Source organism: Thermobia domestica, chromosome 18 (assembly GCF_964235325.1).
Source record: "Thermobia domestica chromosome 18, izTheDome1.hap1.1, whole genome shotgun sequence".
Lineage (NCBI taxonomy): Eukaryota > Metazoa > Arthropoda > Insecta > Zygentoma > Lepismatidae > Thermobia > Thermobia domestica.
The window spans coordinates 32,592,023-32,613,942 of record NC_137471.1 but is presented as its reverse complement, the minus strand read 5'-3'; the positions used below and the strand labels follow the sequence as shown (position 1 = coordinate 32,613,942).

Sequence of the window (21,920 nt, the reverse complement as noted above, 5' to 3'; positions counted from 1 at the left end):
CACTAAATTTGCAAATTAGAAAAGTGCCTTCAAATGGTTTCCAAAGTGTTTGTTCTGGCAGCAGAAGGAAGCTTCCGTGCCAATTTGTCACGAACTATTGGAATATGTGGAGCTTGAGCCTGATTTTTTGGACACTGTGATACCCGGTGATGCGTTTCTGGCGAAGCGCAGCGTTGCTTCAGCCTTCCTGCAATGAAACGAGTCCAGGAAGTACATCAGTATGCGACAGTGAAAAGAGTGTAAGCAGCTTGTACACAGTATCTGAAAAAGATCCCAGTGGTTTTGTGTATAAATATTCGTGTATATAATGTAGTCCCGATATTCCTTGGACAAACTCTGTATAAAAATCATAGTGTAATTTTTGCCAACAATTTCAGCTAAAAGTATTTGTATGTCTTAATTCACAAATAGCCTAACAAATATTCCATCTATCAAAATTACATTCTTCAGCTCATTCGCCTTAGCCCTAATGAACGTGAGCCCTATTTTTAGGGTGGTAAGCTCAAACCCCATTGAAATTAGTGAACGCGAGTCTTATCGGGATTATTGGACGCGAACCTTAGCGAAAAAGGACCGAATGAAATTATGCCTCATTATAGTGATGGAGCGGGCTAAGAAAGTGTAGACGCGGATAGAACTAGTCCCGGTGTGACACGGAAACTATGAAATATTGTGATATAGATGGAGAATTTGCATGAGTCTACTAATGTAATTCTTTTTTTAAAAAACTCTCTCTCTCTCTTTCTTCCTTTCTTCCTCTAAATCTTTTTCTTTCTTCCTTTCTTCTTTTCTTCCTCTAACTCTAGAGATTTTCTTGCGTACCTCTGTGTTTCAAGCATTGCACTGAAAGATAACTACAAGATCTATCAGAGTATAAACGCGTGCGAATCACATAAGAATAATCTTACATGCTTTTTATAAGGGACCGTCAAAAATCTAATTAATGAGCCTGCAAAGATTGCCATGTATGTATAAGAGGTACCACTGAGTCAAAGCCGTGTTTTGTGAAATCTGTATCGAAACCGTTGCGTTATTTTCACATGAACTTATATTTGAAATATGGTATGTTGAGTAATAAATATCACACCGGAAATCAGGCATGTAAATATTCGAGCTCGAATAATGGACATCATTAATCCATTATAAATTCTGCATTGATGCTTAGAGTTTATATTTCAGCTGCTTCCGGATCAGTCCTGAGAGGCGAGATCAAGACCCGAATGACTCGAACAATACATGTAGTTCGTTCCACCAGTGCTGCATTTAAGAGCAGTGAACCTAAAGTCAAGTGAACTCGAGGCCCAGATAGTGAATCAATCCCGATATAAAGTTACTATCTCTGCGATTTACACTGTGAAACTGTGAATTTAAACGTAATTGTTGAAATATTAAAAAAAAAAAAAAAAAAAAAAAAAAAACGTACAAGTGGATGGAGGTCTGACAGATCCTGATACAGGATTCCTATTGACCTACAAAATCTGGAAAATATAAACATGTCAGGAAATTCAGCTTAGACTACTTGTAAAAAGTTCTGAAAAAGCCAGTCAACTTCATGGAAAGTTGAAGAAATCTGGAAAAGTTAGGGAAATTTATATACAGATTTTTACTTCCCAGAACGCATTTCTCTTTTCGCATTATCCGGCTATTTTGTAGGGGATATTTTATAAAATAAATTAGTTTGTTTCGCAAGATTTCTGCCTACACTTCGTATACGCGTAGTAGATGAGGAAATCTCTGGTCGGAAGAAGTATAATTGCTTTGTGACATATATGTAGAACTGGAAATTTGCAAATGGTGATCTGGGAAACCTGGAAAAACCAGAGAATTCGTTCTGGATAAGTAAATGGGAACCCTGTATTATCTCTTGAGTTGTTTGTGTTTGATTTCTTCGCAAGTCGCTAGAGAGAGTTTTAGCGTCTTGTTTTCGGTTCTCCTGCTTCTGTGTTATGTTCGTTCGAAATCTTCCTTCAGAAAAGAGACCCTAACAAAATAAGAAATTTACATAATTGACAACCTAGTGCAGAGAGTGGAAATTCACGGCTTGTTGACAATGGTAAAGACACAGGATGACCCAGCAGTATCTGCGTGGACTTTTGCAGAGCAGCAGATGGGAACATTTAATTTCCACTTGGGCTACTTCTGAGTCTTGTAGCTGCTCCTCCGTAAATTTGTACCATGTTGAGTAATTTTCCCTTGCTGCAAGAACCATCATTTTATTCCTCGTTGAGATTTGAGGGTTGCATTTCATGAAAGCTTGTCTTGATGTTTCATTACTGCATAACGTATGGCTCTCCTGGTGACTGCCTTTGCTTCCTTGACCATTACAGAGCGCGCGCTCTTCATTCCTCTTTGTTAACACTTCAAGCCGTTTGCGCGCCTCTGAATTTTTTAGTAGCGTATTTTTTTAATGCATAAGATCTGATGCTAGTTTTACTCAAGAGATTTATGTGTGCTGTTTCAAGAATGGCTTAATTTACAAAGCTAAAAGACTACGTTGAAACCTTATATGGTTAAAAAAAAAAAAAAAAAACTACGTCTTGAGAGATATTTTGTAATGGATTTTTCAAAATATTTTGTGTTTCCTCTACATGATCAGATTCTTTGAATTGGAGTTTAGCGTTTCTTTCAGTACTTAAGCTATATGAGAAGTGGACTTACAGATTAACGTGGATTCCGAACCAAATGAGCCCCCACTAGGAATCGAAGCAAGAGCTCCTGCTCTGAAAGCCATTACGGTAACTTTGTAGCCATGAGGGAGTCCGCGTTGCCATGTAGTATACAAGAGTACTGTCAGAACCCTACGAAAGATTTAGATCCTTGACATAAAGTGAAACTAAGATTGAGGCCAGAGATATACAAGTTCGCGAGCAGGATCCGCTTGTGGCGTAAGTGGGTAGTAATCCAGGGTCTAAGTTCGAGCGAACGCAAGCCCTAACAGTGACGACGCAAGGCGAATTGGGGTCTGGGGCCGCCAGTGAAGGAGATCGGAGCCCTTTCGCGCGCCCTCATAACTTATACACCTACCGACCGGGACCCCTCAGATTGTGGGGCCCGAGGCGGTGACACTGCTTGTCCCATCCTTACGCCACTACTAAGCCCTAATGAATTAAGTAAACACGAGCTCCATTAAGAACAGTGAGTACTAGTCCGTATCGAGCGCGAGCCCAGTGATGTTGCGAGGTCGAGCTAGCGTGAACCTAAACTCGATCAAATGTGAGTCTGAGCCATTGATTAGTGAGCGCAACTACCTTTGAGGATATACATCCTGCCTTGAAATACCTGCCTGAAAACTTATGGCTGGTCCGTGATTGTGAGGACTTTGGCCTTTGGTAGTAGCTCCCCTGTAATTCGTTCTACTTATGAAATACTCAAAACTTCACATAAAGTAACGTGTTACTCTCATCAAGCGTGACCGACCTCTGTCCACTTAGGGCCCCTGAGTGCCTACCAGCATAATAAATGTTAGTACCCAAACATTATAAGGAAAGCTTACCTCCCCCTTTGAGTACACGTCTCCAAGTCACCGAATCTCACAGCTTGACCACTTTCCCGTCACTGATACTAACCCACCAAACCCGGGATACCCAGGAGTTCCCAGGAGGCTTGCTGATCCCACACCACCTCTACCTCTTGGACCTAAGGGCACGCCTTATTCGCCCATTTGGGGAATATGCCGAAGTCTTCCACTCCCCTGGTAGGACCATCCAAATGTACTTATAGCACCAGCGACGGGGCAGGGGTTCACGTATTTCCTTGGGTTAAACTATGTGAGGAGCCGTTCTGCAATCCTCGTGCACCTCATTGCAGAAATTGTACATACAAACAGAGATACTCAACATAAAGTTACTGTAAGATCAATCTGAGAGAACCTCTTTTCACATTCGGTGCACGAGACGAGACGAGACAGATTTCTTGTCTCGTTGGCAACACAAGTTTACCCAAGTCTTAAATCTCAAATACTGTTTTAGTTTTGCATTAATCATAGTAGAAGAAATTTTAAATTGATGAAGTGATTGTTCAAACGCAATGAAGAACATTTATCAACTTTTAAGGACAAGCCATTCATTATCACAATTCTCCAATAATGAATATGGTTTAAATGATATTATATCATATCCTGGAGACATGATAGCTTCTAGATAAAATTAAGAAATAAGGAGGTCATTAATTTTGTACATAAATTTACAGAAAGAGTCGAGAAAAGTGTTTCGAAAATCGAGACGAGACGAAAGTTCTCCAAAAATTTACGAGAGTAAATGAGAAAATATTATTTCTCTTTTCATCTCGTGTGCTTTAGAAAAATTATTATATCTGGGACTTTATTTTCTTGAAGAAGATACTCGCAGAAACAACCAACTTTTTCATTTGAGCGAAATTTTCGTGCTAACTTACTGATCCCCGATTCACCAAATGTCAGCTAAGGATTGTCTGCCAAGTCCTTTAGAATCTGAAATCTCGGCATATTGAAGCATATCAGCACCATCTTCTTCAGGCATACCTTCAAATGCATATAGTATATTTTTTCCAGTCCTCAAACCTATTTTGAATTTTAAAAATTTATTTCAAAATACAGTGAGACCCCAAGTATTCGTGTAATGAGTACTGAACGTAATCCAGATGTGCATAAATCCGGATAACTAATTGGAGGAAATTAAAAAAAAAAAAAAATACGTTGGGAGACAAAAAATAACGCTTTTGTTTATAAACAGGTAGGCCGTGTATGTTAAAAATAATCTCATTTTGACTACAAATAATTTTAAGAATACAGAAAATTCCAAGTAAATATACATTTTATTGTTGGTTTAAGCGGTAGTTTCAAGGCAAGGTCAGTCGACCCTACTGTTCCTTTCCTGTAGGGTCGACGGACCTTGGTTTCAAGGGAATTATATTTTAACGTAAGAATACATACAGTTCCCATTTCAATAAGTTTTCTAATGTAGGCTTTTATTCCATGATAGGCTATTGATCGGGATATGTGATGACCCGATTGATTGGAGTTTAAATAGTTGGAGTTACGCTGTACATTGAATTGTGTACCGTTGCGTTTCACCAGAAGAAAAGTACTGCTTATTCATCGCAGAAAAGAGTAAACTTTGCAGTCTTTTTTAAAAAAATTCATATTATCTACTTTTGAAAATAACACTCAGTTCGGGATTGAGAAGGAGAAATGCATGGGCGACGATTATATCTCAGTTCTTGATATACCTTAAGGGGTCCGTGAAGGTAAGCACAAAGGTAACAAATGGAATCGAAGATAATAAATAGGTTGCGCTAGGTAGCACCATTTAAATAACTTTCTTCAATTCCCCTCCCCCCCCCCAATTTTACATGCCAGAGACGCCAGTGGAGAAATGACATGGAGAGCAGTTGGCCAGGGCCGAACTTACATATGATACGATCCCGGTATTCGCAGCATAGTTTCATCAAAAGATCTAATTTTTGCTCTTTCTTTTCTTTTTGTTGCAACAAAAGTTGTAAAGAAATACAAAAAATATTAGAGTATTAAATTTAGAAAATATTGCTCGTACCCGGAAACTAAATTCAAATTATCGATCCACTAGAATTCCAGGAAGGGTCAACGTTCAGACTTTGCTCTCCATTGCGAACGCCCATATGCATATTTATCAATGCGATGTTATTAAGACGCATCTTTTCAAACGAACTCGCTGTATATATGAGTAATATATCGCTGCCTCTTACAGTTTAATTACTTTTTTGTGCGGGGGGGGGGGGGTCGTAGTACATCTTTCCGAACTTCAAGCAGGATCTGTCTTGTGAAGTTGGTTTGTGTGGCTTTATCTCTGGAAAGTTAATTAAAAGTAATTTTCCGAGAAGAAAGCTTCCGTATATTTTGGAATCAGAGAAGTAAATCTCGCCTCTCTTTCAGCGAGAAGAACTCCTACTTGTGTATCTGAGTGTAAAATTCCAGTTCCTGTCTGTTCTGTGCTGAGAGTGTGCTGTGGCTGTATGGCTTCTCTTAATTTGATGCTTAACTGTGTCGGAAAGATCTGGTTAAGGCGGCTGTGGCTTGGAATTGGAGCGAGATGCTGGAAAAGGTAGTAAATTGCATTGCTGTGATTATTTTCTAGTAGCGTTGTTATTCTTGTAACGTAAGGAGAAGGGTCGATTCAGTTAGTGTTTTTGTTACATCAGGCTGCGAAACGGAATTCTTTTATTGCGTTTTTAGTCGAGTAATCAGGACTTAAACTGTTATTGTTACAAGAAGTTGTTAGGTAGAATCTTCTGTACTTATGACTTTCTTAATGAGTTATCTATAGTGTACAGTAATGTGTGTATGTGTGTGTGTGTAAGAGAGAGAGAGAGAGAGAGAGAGAGAGAGAGAGAGAGAGAGAGAATAGAAAGTCATGTATTTTCAATGTTAATTGTTTTTGCTCATAATGTTCGCACACGGCTGGAGTAACACTTGTTTTCTGTTCCAGCATTAATAATACTAAACTAACTAAACTAGCGCAACAACCCTTTGGAGACCAAGGTCTATCAGCTGGTACTCATGCCTTCGTGGTATTGTGTGGTCAGCAAATCGGCTTTCGTCGCCGTTAATGCTGGCTCTCTAGTAGACCGAAGTTAGTTATTTCCACCGGGAGCTCATGTGGTTCGGATTCCACGTTAAATTATAGGCCCACGCAAAACGATATGTCTGATGTTTCATATAGTCTCGCTGCTGAAGTGGTCACTGAACTTAAAATCAAATCGAATCAAAATCAATTTTCCACACGACGCTGGGTGGACACTGCTTTGGCAACGCCATCTCAGTGCGAACGGTTATTCATCTTTCCTCTGATTAGACTCAACATTTTTTGTCTTTGCTGATCTCACGAGAAACGATGTTCATAGCTAGGGTGTTGGCACATTCATAAATAGAAGCATCAAATATGACTAGCAGAGACACCGATAAAAAAATGTAAACTAACAAGACATAGTGCCAGCAAAAGTTTACAACAAAGGTAGCCAACATAAATGAATTACGAACATTAGATGCAACAAGGAAGATTAAACTAGTAGCAAGATATCGTGCTAGCAAGGATTAACAAGGTAGCCCAAAATCAATAATACACAAGCATTAAATGTAACTAGCAGCACATCGATTTAGCAAAAGAAGAATAACGAAGTTAACGAACATGAATGAATTACGAACATTGGATGCAACTAGGAAGACACCAACAAGAAAGATTGAACTAGTAGCAAGACATCGTGTTAGCAAGGATTAACAACAAAGATTTAAATTAGTAGCAAGACATCGTGCTAGCAAGGACTAACAACAAATATTTAAATCAGCAAGACATCGTGTTAGCAAGGATTAAAAACAAAGATTTAAATTAGTAGCAATACATCGTGCTAGCAAGGATTAACAACAAAAGTAGCCCAATATCAATAATTTACAAACATTAAAGGTAACGAGCAACACATTATTACAGCAAAAGATGAACAACGAAGGTAGCCAACATGAATGAATTACGAACATGCAACTAGAAAGGCATCAACAACATAGTAGCAAGATATCGTGCTAGCAAGGATTAACAACAAAAATAGCCCAATATTAATAAAAGACAAACATTAAATGTAACTGGCAAGACATTGTTCCGGCAAAACGTAAATAAATAATGCAAAGGTAGTCAAAGTGATAAATCTGAACATCCAAGTGTAACTAGCAAGACGTAAACAATAGAAATGTAAACAAACAAAACATCAATAGCAAATATACTAGCCAAACGTTAACAAGGGTAACCATTATCAACATTTCGTGTAACTGCCAAGATATCTACAAAATATAATTAGCAATTCATTGAGAAGACGTCTGAAAGACATCATGTCATGAAGATATGAGCTGGTATATAGGTATATGCAAAAATGTATGCAATTATATTTTCGTTACAGAGACACTGCATCATCTTAGGATTCTCGTTCGCTTAAACATACGTTTGGATTGAACATTGCGTAACTCTAATCGTACACAATAGAATAAGATTACTGACCTTCTTACATTGAAATTACCTTTTTGTTCTTTCGAAATTTTCATTTCACTCAGTTGTTGTGTTAGACGAAATCAGTGCTTTTTTTTTCTTTCTTTCTTGAAGAAAAGGTGCCCGTACTCACGTGAATATGTTATTACGGCAATTTTCAGTTTAAACATATTGTCCGACACACGTTTGTTGTCTCTGGATCATTTTTTCCTTCCTGTTCACTATCAATCGCCAAATGACTACATCGAAGAAACTATGAGCCCACACATTTGCTAGGATTAATCTGCGTGGGAGGCGATCCTATTATCCTGATGAACATCGGTGCAAAATTTGTCCTTACAGCAGAGATATCCTAAACCCTATTCGGCCTAAGCTCTAAACTGCGATAAACAAAGCCACATGAAACTAAATCTCGCTGATTTGCTGTTGACCTACCGATGCTTGTACTCCTCCGCAAGATAGTTCATGTGATTTGATTATTACTTTTACTATGAAGCTCCATATAAAACTGCTACGTTATTATAAATGGCAAAAATATAATACGGATTATCTAATAAAACTGCAATCGAGTGTAGTTAATGAAACAATAGAAATAAACACTAAGCATGGGCAGTAATTATAGCGCCAATTGAGCTATGGAGGCATGTTCTGCTTTTAAAGTCTGAAAGATGGCTGGCATGAACCTGGTTCCGCGAGTGTTGTGCTGAAACACCAAAGCAACAATTGTTTACCAGCGAAATTCATTTTTTTTTATCTTTCGAGTTTTTTCTTTCTTTTCTGCTGCTGCTATAAGTATCTGGACAACACGAGACGTATTATCAAGATGCACATGTATAATTTGCTTCCCCCCGTGGGGAGTGGGAGTGATACATCAGTAGCCAATCGTATTTGTGATGAGTGGAAGGATACAAATATTTTGTTTATCGGAGTTTAGAGCTTACGCTGAACAGGGAATAGATGATGTTACTATAGGATTTATCTATTAAAAAAAAAAAATACATTCTCTAGAAGATATTGCAATTGTGGTCCAAGTGTGTTATAGAGGAAATACTATGGTGGGTACATTTTCCCTTCTGAAGTTATTTATGGAAATGATGAAATGCTTCTCTTCTATTTAAATGGAATTTTATTGGCTATAAAGGCAAGCGTCAATATCAAAACGAGTGGAAGGAATTACCAGCTGACAGGGGCGCATCCACCGGGTTCGGACCCCTCTCCTCCAAACTTGGTAACTCGACATATATTTGTTCAATTTGTTAATAAAACTATACTTGTTTAGCAGAGAATTGATTGATGTAGCCTGAAGTTTTTAATCTGAAGCTTCATTTGTACTCTTTCTTTCCTTACAAAGCAATCTGGTTCTGTCATTTTTGCTGAGAATAAAATTAGCACTATTTGACAATTACTTTTCGATTTTTCGGGTGTAGAATAACACAGGTTCAGTACTACATAGACGTATTGTCTTGTACTATTGGATCCTCCCAAACTTTGGACCCCTCACCAAAAAGAAAATCTGAGTCCGCGCCTGGCAGCTGATACAAACTATTGATCCTATTACCATTTAAATGCATATTCTATAATGTTCTTGCAATCTTTAAATCGATTTAAATTTAAAAATTCGATTAAAAGGAACTTACATGTATGAGTGAAGAGCTCCTTCGTGGCTAAGCGGTTAGCGTACGCGCTTTTAGCGTGGGAGATCCGGGTTCGATTCCCGGTGGGAGCTTATGTGGTTCGGATTCCACGTTAATCAGTAGGTCCGGTCTCATATAGCCTCGCTCAAAATCAACTCAACACATTATATAAAGTATCTATGGTGCTAGTTAAAGCGGTCAGTATTTCGTGTATGGGATATGGATATTCATCGTTAAAGTTACCATTACCACAAAGATAGTAATGAATTGCCTATTCACGAACTCTGTCGAGATAATCGTCTATTGCAAAAAATATTTTTTTTAAAAAAATAGCTATCCTACAATAGTTATCTTGTGGAGTAACAGACGTGCACTTGCATTACAATCTTGTAAAGCTCATCTAACAAAATTGCAATCTTCTAAAAGCTCACTACCGTGATCCTAATAGCATTACAATCTTACAAGGCGCACTAGCGTGATTCTAATAACATTACAATCTCATAAAGCCCACAAGCGTGATTCTAATAACATGACAATCTTATAAGACCCACTAGCGTGATTCTAGTAACATTACAATCTTTTAAGCCTCCCTAACGAGATCCTAGTAATGACATTACAATTTTTAAGGCCCAGTAGTGTGATCCTTAATAAATAAGGTTCTTAAAATATAATGTTCTGCAATTTTTTGAAAAAAAAAAAATGGTGGACATGCTGTGGAGTAAATGCAACAGATCAGAAGTTACTTTTCGTCTAATTTGAATATTTTGAAGCCATTGAACAAAGAACATTTGAACATCAATGGAATATTATTTTATCAGAAGAAAAAAAAAACTGCTTGTATTAAATATGACTGAGGAAATCACGTCTGGAATAAGCTTTACTTCATACTGTGTTGAATATGGATTGAACCCGTATTTAAATATGTTATCATCGTTTCGTTGTGGTTGGTTTCCATGTTATGATAACCTACATTGAACGGTCTATTTTAATTTTCTGTTGATTTATTGATAGTAGCAGAAATGTGTTTGTATAGATGTATTTATGTCTATATAATCATGTGATGTTTTCAAACTTTGAAAGGTCAAACACAAAATTGTGTAGGACTCGAAGCGAGCGAACGAAAACAACCTACTGTTGGGTAGTGGGTATACGTTGTTGCATACTACTCGCAGAAATGAAATGTTCCTGGTACGCTTCCGTATCTTACTCGTCTGACTCATTTCTACTTTGTGCCTTCGCCGTCTGTATTATGAAGAATGTATCGATTTGCTGAACATTCTGCATATTCTTATGAGGCATATTGGAACACTCAAACTTCAGAGATTGTTGCAAAATCCTGATGATCGTAATAATGCCTTGGAAAGTGACTCGACTTTGATGTACTTATTTTGCTTTATTAAAGTTGTACTTTGTTGGTAATGCCAAACTTATTAACGTTCTCTGATCCTTTTATTTCTTGTGTCCCGTACTTGCGATTAATCTTAACTTCATTGTATCATTTTATTGTTTCATTAGTAGCATCATCATCATTAGTATAGTACTAACCTTGTTTTCTCTCATGCTGTTCTTATTTAGTCACAATGTTTTATTCACTCTGCCGTGTCGTGTTTTATACAGTTTCTTATATGTTTTTCTTTTCTAACATTACCATAATCATTCTTGTAATTTTTGTTGTTTCAAAGTTGTCAGTACTTATCTAAGCAGTGTGTTTTGACTAAAAGGCACATGATGACGACATAGGGATTGACACGGTCAATCAGTGTATCTCCCGTGGCCGTCCCATTTAACGGATCTAGCTCCATTCGATTTCCTCTTTTGAGAGTTCGTTGAGAACGAAGTTTTTTCTACATGCTTCATCCGTCAACAGCATTAATTTCACGAAATTTGGACAAGCATAACAACGAATCACGAAATTTCACTCGTCTATTCCAATCATCATCTTCGAAAGTATGCAACGGTTGTGAATGGTTCGGCTTAAAGTGTAAAGTTCGCAGAATACGTTGTGAAATTGTTCTCAGGATTTGCAGCTTTTCGCGTTGATTTTTATAGACTCTTCGCAAAAGCTTGCGTAACAAGTTTCATGTTCTCTTGTCAGCGAAGAACGTGGTCTTCTCAACCGTGAAGCTCTGCAGCGCTACCGGTGGTTTTATATTTGAAAATTAGTTTCTATAATTGTTGGCAACGGACTTTCACTAAATCTAATGCGGAATTCTCTTTCCCACCACAACTGAAGAATGTAAATCCTCTCTTCTGTAATAAACTTACGCGCCATGTCACGTACAAGACAAAAGCCGGCCAGACAGTACGTACGTACGTATTATAAAATAGTCTTCTGTTTCCGATAGTTCTCATTGCTGAAGTGCGTCCAGTAAGAGAACGTCTCTGACAGCTCGCAGTGACATTGCCACTACTCGCGTGTCAAGGTTTTCTTCGGTGCAACTGTAGTGGCAATTTAATTAATGGTATAAAATAGAATGATCGTGGTTGATAACACTGGTATCAAAGTAGGGGCTGCAATGTCCCACCGCATGTGGTAAGAAACGTCAGAGACCATCTCTTGTTGGCCGTGCTATAACACCAGATGCTCACAATTCAGTAGCCTCAGCACAAATGACGGTAATGCTTAACAAGTTTGCCCGGAGGAACTCTTAACAATATGTTATTTTTAATTCTTAGAATTACCTATGTAGTTTCTCTTAGAGGAACCTGACTTTTGGGCCACCCTATATACCAGCACTACTCATATCCCATCAGTGCCGTGCCGTGGGAAATCAGTCGCCCGGGGCGAGAGTATACGACGACGCCCCCTCTCTCTTTTTATTTCCTTTTCCGTCCCAAATTTTGTGGCCCCTTTAGTTCGGCACACGGAGCCGTCGCCCCCACTCGCCCTTCCCACAGCACTGTACTACACATCATAGACTTCGCAGCCAAATAACACATGTAATGCATAACATTATGCGTGTCCTCCTATGTCTGAAATGCAAAATTATATTACCATATTGATGTGTGCTTCGTGATGGATCACACATAGGAATAGAAGTAAAAGTAACTTATTTCAAACATTGACAGTTTTACTCCCTAATGACACATCTTCCGTGACAACAAGTAAACTAATGTTTTATTTACTTACTAAACCACTTTCATTCTTATAAATTTTGCGCACTAGGGTAGCGTCAAAATTTTACTCGTATATAAACAAAGGCAAATGCTTCTGAAGCAATGCCGAAACCAGTTTTTTGTTCTCTTTGCAGCTGTCTCCAGCACTTTTCTCCTCTTTATAGCTGTCTGCAGCACTTTTCTCTACCAGCTTCTGACTCTTACTTTCTGCTATAACATTCCCATGTCAAATTGTATTCTAACCAGTTTCTTTTCTTCTTTGTACTATTTCCAGAATTGTTCTTCTAACACTTAGTATTTCTTCTACTACACCCTCTATCATATCGCGTAAAATACAATTTCTTTTCAAATAATGTCATAACCATTGTTTTTTTTTTTTTTTTTTTAGTTTAATGTCTCATGGTTATGCATCAAGGCCAAGATATGGATGATAATGATGAAATGAGAAAGTAGGAGGACACTGGAGAATCCCGAGAAAACCCCCCATACACGGAGTTTGTCCACCACAAGACTCAGTTGGTGGGAGTAGGGATCGAACTACGATCCCCACGCCACAAGTTGACACTAGCATTGTATCACTGGGCCACCACGGCCCTACCATAACCAGTTTGGTTTGATTGGATTGTAGTTTAGCGTCCCTTTCAGCAGCGAGGCTATATTAGACGTGGACCCACAGCTTAACGTAGGATCCAAACCACATAAGCTGCCGGCAGGAATCGAACCTGGCGCATACACTAACCGCTCAGGCACGATGGAGTTTGCCCGTCTATAGGTGTATATAAGTTTATCGATGTATTAGTTCTGTATAATAATGACTTAGTTTGACATATATTAAAGAAGGTATTGAATTAAACTCTGCTTAAACACCATGAAGAGCCTTAATACTGAACCTTAAAGTGGACGATCAGCATAAATACCTGGTACATTAAAAAAAAGTTTTATTAGACTTTCAAACTACGCCATACATAAATAATCAACACCCAAACTATGCTATTCGGGTGTGTATCATAAGTCTTTTTGTCGACAGTTCTCTGAGCGATAAGATACAGCAAGTAGTCCTTTCATATGGATCAAACATCCTAAGAATAGGTTGCATCTCCACATTTAGGGCAAACAGAGACCCTGCACCTTAGGAGAAGCAATTTTTTCTAGTTCATTTCTAATACTGAGAGAAAGTAGATTATGAATCGGAATTTGTACCAGGGTTGACTATTAATATCGCGAAGTACATTCATATCATTGATATGAAAAAAGGTCAAAATTAACACAAAATAATTTATTTGTACTATATATATAGTATTTTGTGTTAATTTGTCACTTATATCATTGGCCTCGTAAACTTTCGCCCCGAATCCCACAAATCGATGGGACGGCCCTGTCCATATTTATACCTTCCTTGAAACCGAAAATCAAACTGCACTTAAAACATTCAACAGTGATTTGTACCAGAAATGTCGTCAATTCCGGTACGTGACGTTTGGGCGCCGCCGCTTGGGCGCGGACGTTTGGGCCCCGCCGTTTGGGCACTGGACGTTTGGGCGCGAAGCCATTTGGGCGCGAGTTAAATTAAAAAGTCATTATGTAAGGCGCTGAGTACTAAGTTCGAATCAAGATATCACAAGGTGTCTACTGGGGTGGAAGTCCTTGAATTATACTGGGTTTTTTTTTACATACTAGAAATACTGAAATTTGAAAATTCCAAAAACTGAATTAACAATTAGATTTTGTAAATTTAAGTTTCAACCAAAGTTAAGTATGCTTTTTATTTGAGCCAAAGGTAAGTAGACCAGACTAGATATGATTGACTGCATTACGTACAGTACATAGTGAGCCTATTCCATTAAAAAACTTAAAGCAGGACTTCTAGTGTAGTTATGCAATAAGTGTGAATGTCAAACACATTTCTAGTGGCTAAATGACCAATATATAAACACTTTATTATTTTTCACTTTGAAATCGTTCTTTTTTTCCTTTCGCCACTTTCTTTAGTGCAGATTAAATGCTTACAATGGGACGAAAAAAAAAAAGTGTGTTAAGTTTTGATTTTTATATTGGAATGCTAATAAAAAAAAGTGATACCAGAAATACAGCATACTACAGTTCCTAAACTCAATGTCTTAGACACCCTGTATTAACAGCTTTTCCTCAACTCGATTAGGATTTTTAGATTTCTGGGCTCTCGGCATGTAAGGCCATTTAGCCCGTCACGTTTGAGGGGAAAGGAAAGAAAGAAAGGATTGGGGAAGGAAGGAAGCGGCCTGGACGTATAAATTAGGTACCATTCCAGCATTTACCTGGTGTGAATGAGCAAAACCTCATTCAGGGTGGCCGGCCTGAAAGAGCGTGTTACACTTTTTCGACCGAGTGCCATTACCGGGAATCGAACCCGGGACTTCTCGCACCGAAGGCGAGAGCGTTAGCGACTACGCTACGCGGGGCCACTTCTCTCAACTCGAGTGCGCGGAATGGACTTAAGGAAGAGAAGAGTTTGGCAAACGTAATACGAAAGAAAACAAATTTTAATATTCATAAGTATGTAATTATTAACTTTTTAAAAAATACAAAAGTTAAATCAATATGTTTTAATTAACATTAAGAAAATTATTAACAGTTCGTCTGATTCCTTCATTTCCTAGCTTTCTTATATAATACAAAAATTAGATCAACATTAGATCAGAAGTACAAGAATCGTGAACAAGCGAGAAATCAATCCATGACGAGGTTAGGTAACAAATGCCACAAATTCATTAAACTATTTAATTTAGATGAATAAATAAGATAGAAAATATATAGATAAATGAGATGAGATAAAGATAGAAGTGTAGGAAATGTATATATCTTGATTCGCGCTTAGTTTTCAGTGCCTAGCTTACTTTATATTTCGTAAATTGTGATTTTTACTATGTACCTTGCGCCCAAACGTCTAGCGCCTAAACGGCTTCGCGCCCAAACGTCCGGGGCCCAAACGGCAGCGCCGAAACGTCCGCGCCCAAATGGTGGCGCCCAAACGTCCTGTCCCGGTCAATTCTGTGTCAAAGGGAGGGTGTAATTTTTGAATGGCTAGTTTTAAGATACTTATTTCAAAATCACACAGTTTTGGAAATACAATTGATTAATAAAGAACTTCGTATCAATCCCTAACTCTTTACTGTAAAAATGGTAAATTCACTGCTATTGAGTTGCAGGATTGGTTAGCGTCTCAAGAAATGGTTTTTAATAATTTGAAAGTCTGTGGTAGTTATCTAATTGCTTTAGAGAAATAGAGAATATTGTGTTTTGTCGTTTTGTTGCTCATGGAACTTATTATTGTCTTTTCAGCCTTAGAAAGGAAGATATCAGTAAGGGCAAATAGGGACGAATTGGTACAAAAAGGAATTTTACTGCCAGAAAGCCCCACTTCTCCGCTTCCTGAATCAGGTAAGGAACCTTTTCAGTTCAGTTTAGAAATTTCACTTGCTATATATCTAATATAGTGCTGTTGAGGCTATATCAATTATAATTGGAATTAAGTATTTTGTTCGATTCTTCATATAATATAATTTTGACGTTGAAGGTGTAAGCGTTTTTAGCATTTAAGTGTCACCAAGTGGCGTGGGTTGGACACAGCGACGCAACTAGGCTAGTTATCTCCCGGGGCAAGAACTCGCCTTAGCATCTCCTGACTAACTAAACCAAAACGCTCCCCGACTCCACCTGATATTGGCATTACACATTGATTCTTCTATTCCACTTTTTCTTCAAGTGGTAAAGCTTGATTGCAAAGTTGGCGTAATTTAATTTTTAGTGCAAGATAAAACACCAAACTAATTAGTATTTGATTGTCAAATAATTTGAGAGTAGCATGCTTGACATATTCTTATAGTCTTACAATAGTACTGCAAAGCACAATGCTTTTGAAATTATATCGGGATGTACATATGTGTAGAATGAATGAACAGGCTGTTGCTTTAGAATAGAATATTTAGTTATGACAGTCAAGCTGTTGTCTCGAGTATTATATTCGGACATTTTGTAAATCTTTTAAATCGATGTAAGTTAAATGAAAACACAAAAAGCTGGAACTAAAATTTAGCTTTGCGGGTTCTTTTGGCTGCAAAGATTTCTACAATGTCCTCAAAAAATAGCTTTGAAGCTAATTTATGCTCTGTAAATATGATCCTAAAGTTGTTGAGTCGTCGTTCTGTTAAGCTTGTGAGGTAACTTTTTATGACCTTTGGTTTGCTAAAAGTCTTTTTCCTTAAGCCATATATTTGTAGTGAGTGGAATCCCTAATGTTCGGTTTCAAAACATAAAGTAAGTCTTATGTCTGAGACATACTCTAGTATAATTGACATATATGACACAGGCAAGTACAGTATTAAGGTTATTCGTTCGTTGTTGATTGCTATTAAGTCTTCATCCCGGCGAAATTAAAATACCGCTAATTTTACAGTAATTATGTGATATCTTCAAATAGATAAAAGATAATTGAAATGTGGAACAAGAGCGCCCTAGATAATATTATTTTGCGTGAGGTACCGTTATCACAAGTCGCCTAGTGGCTTGCAGTTTTCAGCCGTTTAGAATCGCGAAAATAAATGCCGATTTTCAAAATGGCTCGGAATCGAAAGCAAATACGTGAATCCTGATAACGGTATCCCCTGTAAAATTATATTGTCTAGGGCGCTCTTGTTCCACATTTCGATTATCTTTTATCTATTTGAAGAAATCACATAATTACTGTAAAATTAGCGGTATTTTAATTTCGCCGGGATGAGGCCTCTTAAGGGATGAAGAGATAGCATGAAAGCTTAGTAGAGGACAAACAAGTTTCATAAGCAGGAACGTAGTAGAGAGTGTATCCAATCAGCATCTATTTTGAAATCAATAATAACTTTATTATTTATGTGTGTCGGCAATTTTATAAAGGCTAAGTATCTCTGGTGCGTGGGGTCCTGCTTCGATCTCCGGTCAAGTAAGATTACAGTGGACAACATCGTATACATGGGTTTTCTCGGAGTACTCCCTTTTCATCCTACATTCACATTCCACCAATTCTTCCATCATCATCTATTTGCTTTAAGAGTCTTCATCCCGGCGAAATTAAAATACCGCTAATTTTACAGTAATTATGTGATATCTTCAAATAGATAAAATATAATCGAAATGTGGAACAAGAGCGCCCTAGACAATATTAACACGTCAGTACACGCCCCCCAATTGTAACGTGAGGACACGCCATGACGGCAATTTGCTCACGCAAGTTTTGATAGTTAATTTCAGTATTTGTACATTTTTATTGAGAGTGAGAAATTTATTCTATGAAATTTTGGCTTCTTAGCTTATTATAGACACTTTCAGTACCTAAAAAAGATTAACCTAAAGATTTTGAGAAAATTTTTGTTATGTTTTCACAGTTTTTCAATTTTCTATTACTACACGAGAACACGCCACGTTAGCATATTGCTGCACTCTTTGATTTACAAAGTAACGCCAGAACACGCGCTGTGAGCAAATTGCCGCATCAGCTATTTGAGCTATAGGAAATTTTCTCCGTCATATTGACACATGTTTTATTATTACCAATACAAAAAAAGTACAAAAACATCATTGATGTACTAGAACAGTGACGTTATGAAACTTGTCCAGTGAAATTTAGAACGTATATTTACATGTCACCTTCTCCGTCCTTATAGTTTGCAGCTAGTCCTTGGCCACCCTCGGTGCAGTTTGTACATGATTGTCTTATGTTTCTTGCATTTGGGAGTGTTGCAGTTGATGCATAAGACAGTAATTTTTCTGTTCTTTCTACGAGATCAGATACCGCAAACTCTATTGTGACCTAGCTGATCAGATGCTGCTTGAGGTTCTTGTCTAGTTGGCTGAAGTTGGAATATTTCAACTAGCCGATCCTTTATTGACCTTGCGATTGGATAGTTTGCAGCTATTCTTCTTTGCGCATGATCCAAAATAAGCTGTCGGCCAAGTGATTTCAAGAAGTCTTTTCTTGTAGGCTTGTTGAATTCGTTATCTCCCATGTTGTTGGCTTTCCAAATAACAAACGAATTTATTCCACCAACATTCAATTCAAAGAAAAACATTGTTAGTGGCCAGCGTTTTGATACACTCGATACGCTATACTCTTTTTGCATGGCGTCACTGACATCTACACCACATTTGTTTTTGTTGTAGAAGGTAATTGATGGTTTGCATGCATCACCTGTACTTTCACCAGACTCATCGTCCTCGTGCCATGTGGAAAGTAATACAATATACTTGTTCTTTGCAGCTTTGTACGATACTAGTGCTACCTGTTGTTCTGCTCTTCAAACAATACGTTTAAAGAATGAGCAAACGGCCCTTAAAATACAACACTTAACACTAGAACACGCCCGTTAGCACCCTGCTCACAACAATCTTTACGCGGTTACACGCGCCGTTAGCAATTTGCTCACGGTGAACAATACACACCCTTCAACTCCCGAACCATGCGCGTGACTGGCAAAACCGGTCAGTGTCAGGTGGAGGTGGGGTGGATAGGGGATAACTCGGCCCCTCCGCCCCTATTGTCTTAGAATAAGGAAAGTGCAGGTGTTTTTGCAAAACTGCGGCAATTTGCCGCGGGTGCGTGTAACGACGTGTTATTTTACATGAGAAACCGTTATCACGACTCACTTATCTGCTTTCGATTTCGAGCCATTTTGAAAATCGGCATTTATTTTCGCGTTTCTAAACAGCTGAAAACGGTACGGCACTAGGTGACTTGTGATAACGGTATCTCACGCAAAATAATATTGTCTAGGACGCTCTTGTTCCATATTTCAATTATCTTTTATCTATTTGAAGATACCACATAATTACTGTAAAATTAGCGGTATTTTAATTTCGCCGGGATGAAGACTCTTAATGATGGAACGTCCTTCCGTCAGAACATACCGTCCTATAAGTCCTACCATGTTTATCTATAAATTAGAGTAGTTTGTGTACTTCTGGACAGAGAGGACACAAGGTTTTTCTGGTGGAGAGAGCATGCTAGAGAAAGAAATCAGCGTTAGCGCATAAAAAAAGAGCATGTTGGTACGACTGGGCAGGACGGCGGCTCTGTACAAAAGTCCTTCCGGAAGGACATAGGCTTGTACGTTCTATCAGTAATCATCCGTCTTCCTTAGTGTAAATAGTAATGCGTGGGACGTTAAACTAAATGATTTGATTTCAGCAGGGGCGGCTTTAGGATTTTAATTTTGGGTAGGCCCGCTCCCTCGCTTATGGATACATATACATATTTGATTGATTAATGGCAGTAGGAAATTACTTTTACAGTAGTCATTGATGCTGTTTGTTAAATAATTATCTGTCATTAATACAAATAGTGGAAAATATATTTACTCTTTATTGCATCTTTTAGCGTTAATATATTTTTCAGAATATTTTGTTAGGCCCGTGCCTACCTGGCCTACCCACTAAAGCCACCACTGAATTTCAGTCTTACGGAGTTAAAGTACAATCAGAATTGCTGGAGATTGAGTAATGGTTAAAGTTTGCAAGAGGTGTTTCAATAATGCTAGTGCTCAGAGATGCTGTGGTGTTGAGTGACTAAAAAATGTTTAATGTACAGCAGTGTTAGTGATGTTATTATGGAAATATAGGTGATCTGAGCCTATTTGAGAAAAGATGAGTGCATAGAGTACTGATAGATGGAGTTAGTTGATAGAAGAATATTATAGGTGATCTGTCAAGACTTGCTGGTAGGTTGAGTGATGTTGATACGGAAACATGTAATTTTGAGATCCTTTGAGTAATGTTAAGTACCGAGAAGTGCTGATAGGTTGAGGCAGTTGATAGAGAAATATTACATGTGATCTTAGGTCATTTAAGTAAGGTTGGGTACCTAGCAATGCTGATACGTTAAGTTAGTTGATAGGAAAATACAAAAGATGATCTGTTCAAATGTGGTGGTAGGTTGAATGATGTTGGTATGAAAATATTACTGGTGGAGTGCTGGTAGTGTGAGTTTTGTTAGTGGAATATGCTATAAGATGCTTGAAGTTATATATATATATATATATATATATATATATATATATATATATATATATATATATATATGGTCCACGAATAATGTTGAGACGAAAATATAGTACGTGGGTTGAGATTATTTGAATAATATTGATTTTTCCAGAAGTAATTTGAGTCTTCAGAAGCAGTATGAAGTTAAGTGATGTTGAGAGAAATGTGATGTTTTGGTTGTGATAGGATTTATTGTGTCTTCTGTATGTGTCGTTTCACATAGGTAGAGATGAAACCTTTTCGCTAATGCGATATGTTAAAAAAAATACGTGTATGTTTTAGGAAACATCAAACGTCTTAAGTGGCACAAATCACGCCAGGAGAAACCTCGGCGTCCTCCTCTGCACACTTATTTTGGAGCAAAATACTTCGTCGTTTCAGAATAAACTTATATGCTCATGTTGCAGATTTTTTGCTGCGGACTGTACAAAGTTGCCAGGAAATCCCTTTACCCCCGAACTAAATGCGTGTAACAATGTAAAATGTTAATATATTTAAAATTTTAACCTCACATGCTGGTAAGGCAACAGTGCTCTTAACATGAATTGACACGTGATTGCCGCGAAACTGACACGTGACTACCTGCGGAGGGACGACAATAAAGTCTGTGCGTTGACCATTTCATTGTCGCCTTTCCGTGTTTGGTGAACAACAGTGGCAGATACCAGTGACTTAACAGTGTCTTAGTAGCAAGTGTGTGTGAGTCCATGAACGAAAATCCGAACTTCACGACACTAGACAATGCCCTGTGGAATATTATCAAATCACACATCAGAAAAAAAGCGGTACGTGGACAGTGAGAGGCCTACTCTACGGGCAAGTCTTTCAGCTTGTTACGCCGCAGCTGCTAAAGCGTATGAGAAAGATGGCATGGAGGCATATCAAGCTGTGCAGAGATAATGTAGGTGCGGACATTTTGGACACATGACTGTAAGTATTATAAATGTAGGAATGAAATAAGTGCATGTGTAAAAGGACTTTCTGGCCACCCTGTATACAATGTTCGATTTTCGCGCATAATAATAGTCTAATGAAAATGAGTTCAGTCTTTTTGAAAGATTATCTCCAAACACAAGTATTAACATGATATAAGTTTAGGATCAGAAGTATTCTAGGAGTCCATAGCAAAATATACAGTATG

At 37.9% G+C, this 21,920-nt stretch overlaps 1 protein-coding gene across 7 annotated transcripts in view; it reads left to right on the top strand.

Annotated features, from left to right (window-relative positions):
- Positions 1–21,920, top strand: part of LOC145675432 (phosphatase and actin regulator 2) — an 850,331-nt gene that overhangs the window by 536,607 nt on the left and 291,804 nt on the right. For all 7 annotated transcript variants that reach the window (XM_081745850.1, XM_081745845.1, XM_081745844.1 and 4 more), the window contains one exon: positions 16,052–16,150. In XM_081745850.1, the coding sequence (XP_081601976.1) occupies positions 16,052–16,150 (99 nt within the window). The remainder of the gene's footprint in view (positions 1–16,051; positions 16,151–21,920) is intronic.